An 11791-nucleotide genomic window follows, 5' to 3' on the forward strand; every position below is an offset into this window, starting at 1 on the left:
GATACTTCGGGAGAAGGAAAATTTGCATGTCATAAATCGGGATGGAGGCCATAACCGATTTGATAAGACAAAGCCTCCTTGCCTTATTCAACAGACATCATTTTCAACTGGAGAGCTTCCTCGAAATTTTTTCAATAACCTCTTGAGTCGTCCTCTTGGAAACTCTGGCATGGCCGATGTTAATTTCCAGGTATTTACCTAAATCATTGTAGAACTGGATGTCAGAGACCCCTGAGAGAACCTCTTTCCTCCTCTCCGACACCCTCTTGAAACACTAGGCCTTCGACTTATGAAAATTTATCTTCAGACCTGACGCTCTAGAAAACAAGTCCAGGCAATGCATGACCTCTATTATTTGAGCTTTCGATGCCTTACAGAAAAGCAAGAGGTCATCTGTAAACATCAAGTGAGAGAGTCCAAGTCCGTTTCTAGAAACCGCAACCAGGTTTCACGAACCTTGAAAAACTCTATGAGAGATAAAGCAGGCAAGCATTTTCATACAGAGTACAAATAGATATGGAGACATAGGATCTCCTTGCCTCAACCCTCTCTTTGGATTGAAATTTTGGAGCCTGTTTCCATTCTACAAAACTGTCAGCAAAGAGGAAGTCACACAATTTAATATAAGATTAATGGTAGCCTTTGGAAACCCAAATTGGACCAAAATAGCTTCCAAAAAATATCAATCTACCCTGTCATAAGTTTTTTCCAGGTCAATCTTGAATGCCAAGGTCCCTTTTCGAGACTTGGTTTTTCTCATGAAGTGCATAATCTCCTGAGCAATGATAATATTCTCTGCGGTTCCTCTTCCTGGAATGAACCCACCTTGCAAAGGACCAATGATTTCCGACAGAAAAGGTCTGAACCTGTTAACTAGAACCTTTGTAATAATTTTATAAATTACATTACATAAGCTAATAGGCCAAAACTCCCGTAAAGAAGAGGGAACTTCCACTTTAGGAATTAGAACAATGAGTATAAAAAATAGCCGCATTCATTGGCTCACCCTTAAAAGCTCGTTTGACCAGCCCACACACATCATTGCTAAGAGAGTCCCAAAACTCTTTGTAGAAAATTGCTTGAAATCCATATGGCTCTGGGGATTTAAACGAACTCATGGTCATCACAGATTTTTTACCCTTTTCAGACATCACTGGTTCCACTAGCTTTTGACAAGTCTCAGTACTAGAAGACAGGCAGGAAAAAGGCTCCATGACGTCTAGGTCAATATCCTCCTTTGTAGAAAAGACTTTTTGAAAGAAAGAATTTGCCGCCGTTTTTAGAGTCAAAAGTCTCTGTTGCCCGAGACCCATCCTCCAAAAATAACCCATGAATCTTGTTTCTCTTTCGCCTGATAACCATCTGCAAATGAAAAAATGTTGTATTTCTGTCTACACATCTCACCCACTGTTCTCTAGATTGTTGGTACCACAACAGCTCTTCTTGAAGAAGGAGGAAATTCAGTTCCAGATGCAAAACTTGCTCTTTGATCCTAAGTTGTTGGTCCTCCCGACTCTCCAGAGTAATCTGAACATCATTCAAAAGCCTCTCCAACTCCCTTTTCTTTACAAAAATATTGTCAAAAACCTTTTTATTGAAGCTAGTTACATCTTTCTGAACCTCCAACAAATATTTGACCACATCCGGAGCTCTTTTATTCCAAGTTGTATGAACAACATTACTAAAAGAGGATGAGTCATCCATACAGCCTGAAATCTGAACGAGTGATGGCCCTTGATAGCCCTCTCGGGCAACTTGCACCTAGTGAACAACAGGCAATGATCAGAGTAAAGGCACACCAGCACCTCAGTATAAACCTCTGAAAACACAGTTAATAGTACAATACACAGCTGTGGGGTGGTTTTTGGATTGAATTTTCGAAAATAACCTAGCTAAAAGGTGTGATTGAGATTAAAGATGCATTTCCTCATTGTCACCATGGGAAAAATTGCAGCAAGCTCAGTCCTAACAGCAGAAGCAACTGCAGTAAAAAGCGCAATTATTTTAGCCAGAAACCTTGGATTGGATCAGACGACCTTCTTACTATTCAAGCTTTGAAATAAAAATTCATAGGGGGAGAAGCCGAGCCAATTCTGAGAGATGTGTTGGACTGGATGGAGGATATAGAGGACAACAGACGCAGTTGGGTTCCAAGGGAAGGAAACAACCTGGCACACATGGCAGCTGCGATGGAGGCGGAAAGAAAATTGGAGATAAATTGAAATGGGAACATGCCAAGAGAATTGCGCGAGCTGATATGGAAGGAGACCCCCCAAATGTATCAGTGGAATACAACGGCATATGCAAGCTCGGCGCGAGCGCAAAATCATGAGGAGAAACTATCAAGTGCGAGAGATCAAAATCCAGTAGCAGAACGACACTCATCTGATATGATCAAATGGAAGCCAGAGAAAATGGCCAAAACAACAATCCCAACCTTGAGCTTGACACTAATAACTCTGTTCTTGGAAGCAACTTCACAACGCAAGGTGTCGAACCACTGGGAATCATAACAAATAGTAAAAAGGAAGAGGCACATCCAAGGACCTTCGCAAGGACCATGGGGCTGAGGCGTGGTATCACAGCAATCTTAGGAGTCATCAATGGTGGCGTTTGATACCATGCCACGAGTAGAACCATGGAAACTTCGCCTGCTCAACGGCGTCATCGGCGGCATCACAACACGGGAAGAGGATCAAGGCTCTGCATCCCAGCTACCTTTTACAATGGTAAGCGGTGGCAGTCACGGATACCATGGGCATGATCGGAAGGTCACCGTGGGAACATGTCGACGAGGATCTTCAAGCGGTTGAACAAGGGAAGAAGATGAAGTTTCAAACCAAACAATAGCCAAAGAGTGGGTTAATCTCGGGTTAGGTTGGGTTATTGCGGGTTTGGTTTCGGGTCAATCCAACCTGAGCCAGACAAGGTAAAAAATAAAAAAATAAAAAACACATGGTCGGTTCGGTTGATGTTGTGAACTGGACATGCAGTTGATCCGGTCAACGATGGTCAAATTCGTTGAAAATCGAGCAATTTGTGCCTGAATCGCTGTTGACCCGTGCGAGTCCATGGATGTACCCGCCTGCCGTGAACTATTGAAGGATCTCCACTCGAACAAGGGACCTCCTGCATGCAAGGTCTCATCTCTTACCACTCAAAATCCCATCTCTTACCACTCTGCTAACACGTTTCTTAATATATATATATATATATATATAACAAAAGATAATTATATAGTAACTTTAAATTAATTTTATTTTTTATTTTTTTAAATATAAATTTACATTAATACCAAATTTAATATATTAATTATGTTATGTTTTTTTTCTTATTATTTTAAATTAAAAAAATATTTTATACTCATAATTAATTTATTATCTCTTTTATATCATAAATTATATCTAAAAATTAATATTTAATTATAATTGAATTAACCTGATAAATCCAGCAATTCAGTCGTATAACCGATTAATTATCGGGATAACTATGCGCATGATATCCTCTCCTTTGTAAAATGAATAGGATAAAATAAAAGCTTCCCTCCTTCAAATGAGAATGCAACGAGGGAAATTTGATTTGTTTGATTCCATCCCGTTATACGACAAACATGAGTAGTAGGTAGAGAAAAAACAGCGGAAATCATAAAAGTAATTTTAAAATGTTGAAGCGTGGAGGATGAAGAAGAATCTGTTGGAAATGTGCATAGTAAGAAGCACCCACAAATCAAAAGTCCAATATGGCAATATCTAATACCTCACTCGTCTCGCGTTACCCTATACCCCGACACCACTATTTTCTTTTTGACTTGACTTGGGTCCCCCATCTCTGCCCCTGGCCTCTCTTCTTGAATTTCTCTTCCCACTACTACATACATACCCCTACTTACTTAAATCACGCTCTTTATTCTAAATGAATAAAATGTAACACGATACAATTATGGAAATAGATTTTTTTAATTATTAAAAAAATTAAGAACATAAAGTGTAATTTTTAGTTTTTTATTATTTTTTTTTATATTTATTTTTTATTTTACTTATAAAATTAATAATAAAAAATTATACTTTATTTCTTCAATTTGTTAAAAAAAATTAAGAATCCATTTCTACCAACTACAGTACCGTATCGTATCTATCTCCTTGGGAGTTAATAATAGTAGTAAGCATTAATAAATGCAGAAATTATTTTTTACGAGGAGTACTAAAAGAATAATAAAAATTTTGAACAACATGAATAATTACCAGTCAAATAAAAATACACTACATTCTAATTTAATATTATTAATTAAATTTATTCTTTTAATTTTATTAATTAATATTATTTATACATTGTTCAAAAATCTTATTTGTTATCTATATTTTTCCATTTTTTATATGGTCTCTTGGTTATGTGGCGAGTGGGTCTATTATATATGGATAGATGGAGAATAGAGATACTGTCAAGTGTCATCTTCCAAGAAAACCTCAGCATTATTGACCACTTGGTCATGGGCAGCTACCACCCTCCACTTTCAATAGAGCCAGTGGTGTTGCTGCTTTTGACGCTGCTCATGGTTCCAGTTTCAGTTACGGGAGTGGGCATCAACTATGGCACGCTGGGTAACAACCTTCCATCACCAAAGAAAGTAGCACAGCTTCTTCAGTCAACACTCATCGACAAGGTTAAGATCTATGACTCTAACCCTGAAATCCTCCAAGCTTTCTCCAACACCGCCATTGACCTCATTGTCTCCCTCGAGAACTCCCGCGTAGCCAACATCAGCTCTGACATCTCCGCTGTACACTCCTGGCTCTCCACCCGCATCCTCCCCTTCCTGCCCGCCACCTCCGTCGTCGCCATCGCCGTCGGCAACGAGTACCTCACCACCACCATCGACAACAACGACGACCACCTCGACCCCAACGCATTGTTCAAAGCCATGCAGAATCTCCACTCCGTTCTAGCCTCCCACGGCCTCGACCGCAAAATTAAGGTCACAACGCCGCACAGCATGGCTGTTCTCGCTTCTTCCTTCCCTCCTTCCTCCGCCACCTTCGCCATGAACCTCGTTCCCGTAATGACCGACATTGTTACCTTCTTAGCCGATACCGGTGCTCCCTTCATGATCAACGCTTACCCTTACTTCGCCTACAGAGACAACCCTACCTCCGTGAACCTCGACTACGCTCTTCTCGGTAACGCTTCCGGTGTTCACGATCCAAAAGGCTACGTCTACAGCAACATGCTGGACGCGCAGATCGATGCTGTGAGATCCGCCATTGATGCTCTAGGGTTTGGAAACAGAAGCTTGGAAATAACGGTTTCAGAGTCAGGTTGGCCTTCCAAGGGTGACAACGCTGCTACTCCTCAGAACGCGAAGATCTACAACACGAGGTTGATAGAACGCGCGCAGAGTAACAAAGGAACACCGATGAAGCCTAAGGACCGAATCGAGATCTTCGTGTTCGCACTGTTCAACGAGAACAAGAAGGAAGGTGACGAGAGTGAGAGAAACTTCGGGATTTTCAACGGGGATGGATCTAAAGTGTATGAGGTTGATTTGAGTTGTGAGTTTTGCAGCGGAACGACGTCGTTTGGGTTCAGCGAGAAAAATGGTTTAAGTGGTGGTGGTGGTGTCAGGGGTCCTTCGGTTTGGTGTGTTGCGAAGCCTCATGCGGATGATAAAGTTCTTCAGAGCGTTTTGGACTTTTGCTGTGGGCCCGGCGGTGTTGATTGTAGAGAGGTTTATGAAGGTGGTAACTGCTTTCAGCCAAACAAGCTTCTTGCTCACGCCTCCTTTGCTATGAATGCTTATTACCAGATGCATGGTAGAAACTACTGGAACTGCGACTTCAAGGGCACTGGCCTTGTTACCTTCAGCGACCCTAGTAAGCTCCTCTACTGATTTAGTTTATTAGATTAATCAAGGTTATTAGTTCATGCATCTTCTTGATTAGTCCTAATTAATTCATTGTTTTTGTTAAGGTTATGGTGAGTGCCGGTATCCTCAACAGTAAGGACTATGGAAAAACACACCGAGGAGGACGAGGAGGAGCGCTCTGCCTTGCTATGTTACTGCTGTTATTAATTTATTATCTTGTAGCAGTGGTTGACAGCTACTGCTTGTATTTATTTTTTATCATTATGATTTATGATTACTTTCTAAGTTGAAAAAGTAACCAATTTTTCTTCGTTCACCGTTGGCAGTTGGCACTGTAAAAGTTTTCATTATTTCGTCCTTTGTGTCTGACGAAAATTTGCCTCCATCATAGCACGCTCCATTTATTTGGACACACCTAACGAAGATAGGCACGTGAACTTCTTCGGGACATTAGAAAAATAAAAGAGAACAAAGGCTTCAATTTGGATTTTTAGGACGTTTTTTAATTTTCAAATGGAGATGAGAGTATAATAATGCAGTAGTTTATATCGAAAGTGAGTTTACAAACTGAAGAAGTGAAGACTTGAGATTTTGATTTTGGTGTGTTCAAAACCAAGTTGAGTGGGTAATTTGTAAGACATTCTCATATGGTTTTGCTACGGTACGATGATAAATTAATACGTACCAATACGTTTAAAATATGGACAAATAAAATATGGACAAATAACAATAAGACATGTGGAATTTATTTTCCACGTCAGCATTTAATTTTTTTTTTAAATATATAGTATATCACCACTTTTACTAAAACATCCTTTTAATTAAATAAAAATAAAAAATATTTATTTATTTAATTTTATAAAAAGACTTAAACATTCTTCCTTTATTTGATTAGACAAAAATACCCTTTGAATACCCCTATCTTAACACTTTCTTTCCAAATCAAAAAAGGAAGTTGAAACAGAAACCCTAGCTTCTTCACCACCGCCGCAAGGACTGCTGCCGTCCGTCGCTCTCAGGCACTACCATCGTCGTCTGGTCGTCTGTGCTTCTTCCTCCTTCAAGAATTGCAGCTTCTTCTTCCTCGACCTCGGCGTGTCAGTTCCTGGTATTCATCTGCTCCATTGCGCTCCTGCCGCCGTCCGTCGAGCGCTTAATCACCATCGTCTTCGTCTGGTCGTCGCAGATTCTTCCAACCCACCACCGTCTTCTGAGTTGTGTTCGTCGCCTGGCCTCTATCTCCGTCACGATTCTGCCCCCCTCTTCTCAGACTGCTCAGAAGAAAAACCCATCTCCATTCCAGTTTCCTTTCTTCGAGTTCAGAGAGCAGAAGCTCAACCAAGAAAAAAACCTTAGACTTCGACGGTCAGTTCACTGCTAACTTCTTCTGCGTTTTTTATTTATGCCATTTTCAATGATTATTTGATTACTGAATATTTGAATGTTTTGCGTTTTAATTTTTTATTGAATAATTATTTGATTACTAATGAGCTCTAGTTTTGCTGTGTTGCTATTTTTGTGTGTTGTGATATTTTTTTGAATGATCTTCTTCTGTGGTGCTGTTTTGTGTGTTGCTGTGTTGCTTTTTTATGTGTTCTTTATTTTTTATTGACATGCATCTGAGTGATATCACCACTGAAACTTAACTACTTGCTCTGTTGATGTGCTTTTGATTTCTGAATGTCATGCCACTTGTTATGTTGCTGCTGCTGTTTTAGTGTTTTTTAACTTCTGAATGTGCTGTTTTTGAATTTTTGTTGATAGATTTATTGATTTTAGGATTTAGGGTGATTATATGTTGCTGTATTCTAATTTTAGTTGCTGATTATTGTTGATTTCTGGCTCTGTTTAGTATGTTGTGCTGATTGTTCTTGATTTTTGGCTCTGTGAGTTTTGTTCTATTTTTGGTCTGTATTTGATCTTGTTCAAATTTCATGATTTTGTTACTGTCTCCTGAAAGTTGGGTTTCTTTTTCTAATATGCTTAACATCAGAAAGATTTGGAAAAATTTGTTACTCTTTGTTAAGAATGTGCTGAAACTTCGTTAAAATTTGGCTAAAAATTTTGTTATAAGATAGATAGATGGATAGATAGATAGATAGATAGCTTTTGATATGAATATCCAGTGGTTCCTCTTAATCTTGTATGTTTATTACCAGATCCTTTCGGTATCATTTTGTCAAGATTACATTGCTTCAGTATATGAATTAATTTAGTACTATATTTTTTATAACTGTTGCATGTTATGTTCGAATAGGATAGAGGTTTCTTAGTGTTGCGGTTGCTGATTGTAGATTTACTTGCACTTTCTGATTATATGCTGTTTATGTGTAGGTTGCGGTATTGTACGTTCATGATAAATTTACATGGGTGAAAGGGCTCGGTCTCTGCACTATTCTGTTTGGTGTCAGTTTATTCAACTGGTACAAGTAAGTCATCAGCAAACTTGTCTTCCAAAATTCTTTTTCCTTTAATTCTATTATGCTTGTTTATATGTTTTTTTGGTCTATTTTTCTATTTTAGATATCTGAAGCTTTAGAAGGGCCATTTTGGTGAAGGCGAGGTGGCAGTGCTTCACACAACAGATTCTGCTGGCAAATATGTTATTCTTGAGGAGATGGATGAGCAGGATATCTGAAACCTTCATAGCAACATCTTCAAAGTAAGTCCCTCAGTTGGACTGTTGTTAAGTGATGCATGAAGCTGTAATAACTTATTTATCTACAGATATATATAAATTGACTTTCCCTTTTTAATCATAAGATCATTAGTGCTTGTCTTGGTCATCTCAGGGCTTGAATGTTGATGTTATCAACTACTACTGCTATATGACACTCATTAATACTGTCAATGAAGAAATGTACCACTTTTATTGTGCACCTTTCTTGTACACTTTCGTTTATGATATAAAAGAGGAATTTTTTTTATCTTTTCTCACTTTTTATCAATCACTTTTAATAGGTATATAAGAGAAGTGTATACTAACTACTAAGTAGTGCATATAAGATCTCTCAGTTGCTATATTTGTGTAGCTCCTACGACTCGCCTGCTGACCGACTTCATGTCATGTTTTCAGCAGTTATTATACTTTTTGTGGCAGGGTTGGAGAAGGGACCTTCTCAGTTTCTTAGTTGATTACACCAAAAAAAAATGGAAACATGGATATCATTTGAACTTGTATCTGTGTTGTTGTCACATATCTTTTAAGGTTGCTATACCTTGATATACATTGAGATGGCGTATCCACTTTTGTAAATTCTTTTTTGTTCTAATAAAATCTCTGTTCCCCAAAAAAAAAGTGGATTTGTTATAGATAAATCTTTTGTTTTTTGGTTTTACTTTTGTATAGGGGAATGCTTATCCCCAATTTGTATTTTCCTTCTCCTCATCTTAATGAAATTGTTTTTACACTGTGTTCTAGCTGTTAATGTTGGTAAAAAATGGTCTTCTATTTTAATTTATTTTATTGAAATCTCATATTCCCGAAGAAGCTCCTCCAGATTCAGTTGTTCGGTAGAAATTCACAAACACAGCACTCTGTACTATGTTAACAAGATTCAACAGTGATGTTAGTTGTATTTTTATTATGTTTGATTATGTCAGATCAAGAGCATATCAAAAATTGCTCTGGCTTTAGGATAGTTGATTTATATCAATTGATTTTGCAAAGAGCCGAGTGAATATTCATCAAAGGCCTTTAATGTAATTCATAACTGTTAAAATATTCTGATCTCATTTTGAGCCAGAATCATAAAATATATAGTTCTTACATTGGATGCCATATAGATTGAATCTTCTTTTTGTAATTTTCCAAATTTCATATTATGAAAGTAAAGAAAAACATATTTACATGAACCAGAAATGACTATGCTGAGAATGGAAGACTTAATTGAAGCCTAAGTAATTCCATTGAAAGCATGCCTATTTTTACAACTAGAGTATGTACATAACTTTGAAATATGCTAAACAAAAGGAAATTACATATATCTAAATCAAAGAATATTTTTTTTCTTCTTCTTCTTCATAATCAAATGCAAAGTGCAATCTGATTAGACACTAGAAATGTGATCAGTGCCAATATCTGATCCAATAGTAGATCTATGAAATGTGAAAGATTCAGCCAATTTCACTGCATCTGAGACTCTAAGCCTTGTTCCTTGTTGACCTACAACAGTGGCTGCAACCTTAGTTGCTATTGAACCTATGCTTTTCAAATCAGATATGCCTCTTAGAACACCATAAAGTATGCCGCATGCATATGCATCTCGGGCACCACAAGTATCTACCGGAACACATGGAAACGGGGGAATGTATACGGCTTCACCCTTTAGACTGATGTAGGAGCCTCTATGACCGTCAGTTACCGATACTAGCGGAACAAAATGGCCCAGATACCTTGTAACCAAAGCAGAGCTTTCCTTTGCGTCAAAATTGCAGAGCGCTCTGGCCTCATCACTGTTTGCGAAGATTAAATCCGCATGATTCCCAATAATTTCCCTGATGAAAGAAGAAATTGCAGCATGGAAAGGAATGTACTCTGGGTCTGCATAAATCTATGGAGAATAATGTCAAGTAATAATAATCTTACCAAAAATCATCATAATGTCTCTCAATGCAGGAGACATCTGAGGCTGTTATTGCAACTAAGGCACCATTACTGCGAGATTTCTGACATGCTTCTGTTATTGCTCTAATAGTATCGGGTAGTTCAAATAGATACCCTTCAACAAGAAGTATGTTAGTCTTGGTAACCGCATTAGCCAAGATTTTGTCATAGTTAACAGTTGATGATGTATCCTGCCCCCAAATTACAAATATTAGCATCTTCACCGTTGATATGGTGACAGAAAATAAACAAGTTGGAAGAGAAAACTAGTAGAAAGCCAAGATAACCATTTTCCACTCCTAGATTGATGCTTAAAAGTAGAAATAAATAATAGTGCATGAAAGAGTAACTGCCAAGTCTTTTTTTTCTTCAATGTACAAAATGGAATACAAAGTGAACAATTCATCTCCAAAACAAAACTCAAGAAACTTTGGGCAACTCGCGTAGCTCAACTATTCAACATGCCATTTAAATGTCTCAATGTTCTTCTCATTGTATGGATATACATAAAAACAAAGAAGATCAAAACTATACAAACCAATCCACATATACTTAGAAACAGATTCTCAGTTAACAAAGAATCTACAAACTTTTTTTTGTCCTTCCGACACAACCAACTTTAGCTTCAAATTAATTGAGTTGGCTACAAAAAGCTTACCAAGCCAATTGCATATGAGATCTTCTTCTCCAGCATATACAAGAACCATGGATTCCATCCTCAAGAAGAGCCGGGATTCCAACTTCGAGGTTTCTCATGCATCCAATCCTGCATCATAGCATCATAGACTGTGCTACTACACGAAACAAAGTCCAAGTTCCCAACACCTAAAGCATCCCTAACTGTCTTCTCGTTTAAGAATGTCTCTACATTGGAGAAGTCATAACACAGATTTCCCTCGCATTTCTTTCTAATGTCATAGTACTGCAGTTTCAATATCACCAAGAATTCATAAAATTATTAAAAAAACTCCAACTCCCCAGTATGTGAATTTCTTCTAAGTCAATTCAATCAAGTCACTCACCAAAACATCCAAAACATGTATCCAGAACCATAAGCATAATTCAACCAAATCATATGAAGCCATATAGTAAATTCAATCCAGAATTGTGACAATATTTTTATATTGAATCAACAGCAGCAAAAAATTAATTCACCAAAACAAATACAACAGGTTGGATCTAAACATCAATCTCAGTCAAATTAATAAATTAAACAATTGAATTTATAACTCAATCTTCAGTAGAATTAATTCAATATGAATAGAATGAATTGAAATAAAAATTCAAAACATTAATATCTCAAAATTCAGCATAATCATCAATAA

The 11791-nt window shown here is 37.6% G+C and overlaps 2 protein-coding genes and 1 long non-coding RNA gene across 3 annotated transcripts; 2 read left to right on the forward strand and 1 right to left on the reverse strand.

Moving 5' to 3' along the window:
- The first annotated feature begins 4396 nt into the window (after positions 1 to 4396).
- LOC112764745 (glucan endo-1,3-beta-glucosidase 12) lies at positions 4397 to 6176 on the forward strand. The gene is made up of 2 exons (XM_025810507.3): positions 4397 to 5867; positions 5965 to 6176. The coding sequence occupies exons 1-2, from the start codon at positions 4412 to 4414 to the stop codon at positions 5994 to 5996; spliced, it is 1488 nt and encodes a 495-aa protein (XP_025666292.1). The 5' UTR covers positions 4397 to 4411; the 3' UTR covers positions 5997 to 6176.
- A 580-nt stretch (positions 6177 to 6756) lies between these two features.
- On the forward strand, positions 6757 to 9013 carry LOC112767123 (uncharacterized). The gene is made up of 4 exons (XR_003815348.2): positions 6757 to 7225; positions 8195 to 8289; positions 8384 to 8522; positions 8961 to 9013. It is a non-coding gene; the product is annotated as an uncharacterized lncRNA (long non-coding RNA).
- Positions 9014 to 9728: 715 nt separating this feature from the next.
- Positions 9729 to 11020, reverse strand: LOC112767122 (uncharacterized). Its single transcript, XM_029294286.2, has 2 exons — positions 10449 to 11020; positions 9729 to 10357 (listed from the first exon to the last, which is right to left on the reverse strand). The coding sequence occupies exons 1-2, from the start codon at positions 10682 to 10684 to the stop codon at positions 9910 to 9912; spliced, it is 684 nt and encodes a 227-aa protein (XP_029150119.2). The 5' UTR covers positions 10685 to 11020; the 3' UTR covers positions 9729 to 9909.
- Between the last annotated feature and the right edge of the window lie 771 nt (positions 11021 to 11791).

The sequence above is a fragment of the Arachis hypogaea genome, chromosome 17 (assembly GCF_003086295.3).
Source record: "Arachis hypogaea cultivar Tifrunner chromosome 17, arahy.Tifrunner.gnm2.J5K5, whole genome shotgun sequence".
NCBI classification, from domain to species: Eukaryota; Viridiplantae; Streptophyta; class Magnoliopsida; order Fabales; family Fabaceae; genus Arachis; species Arachis hypogaea.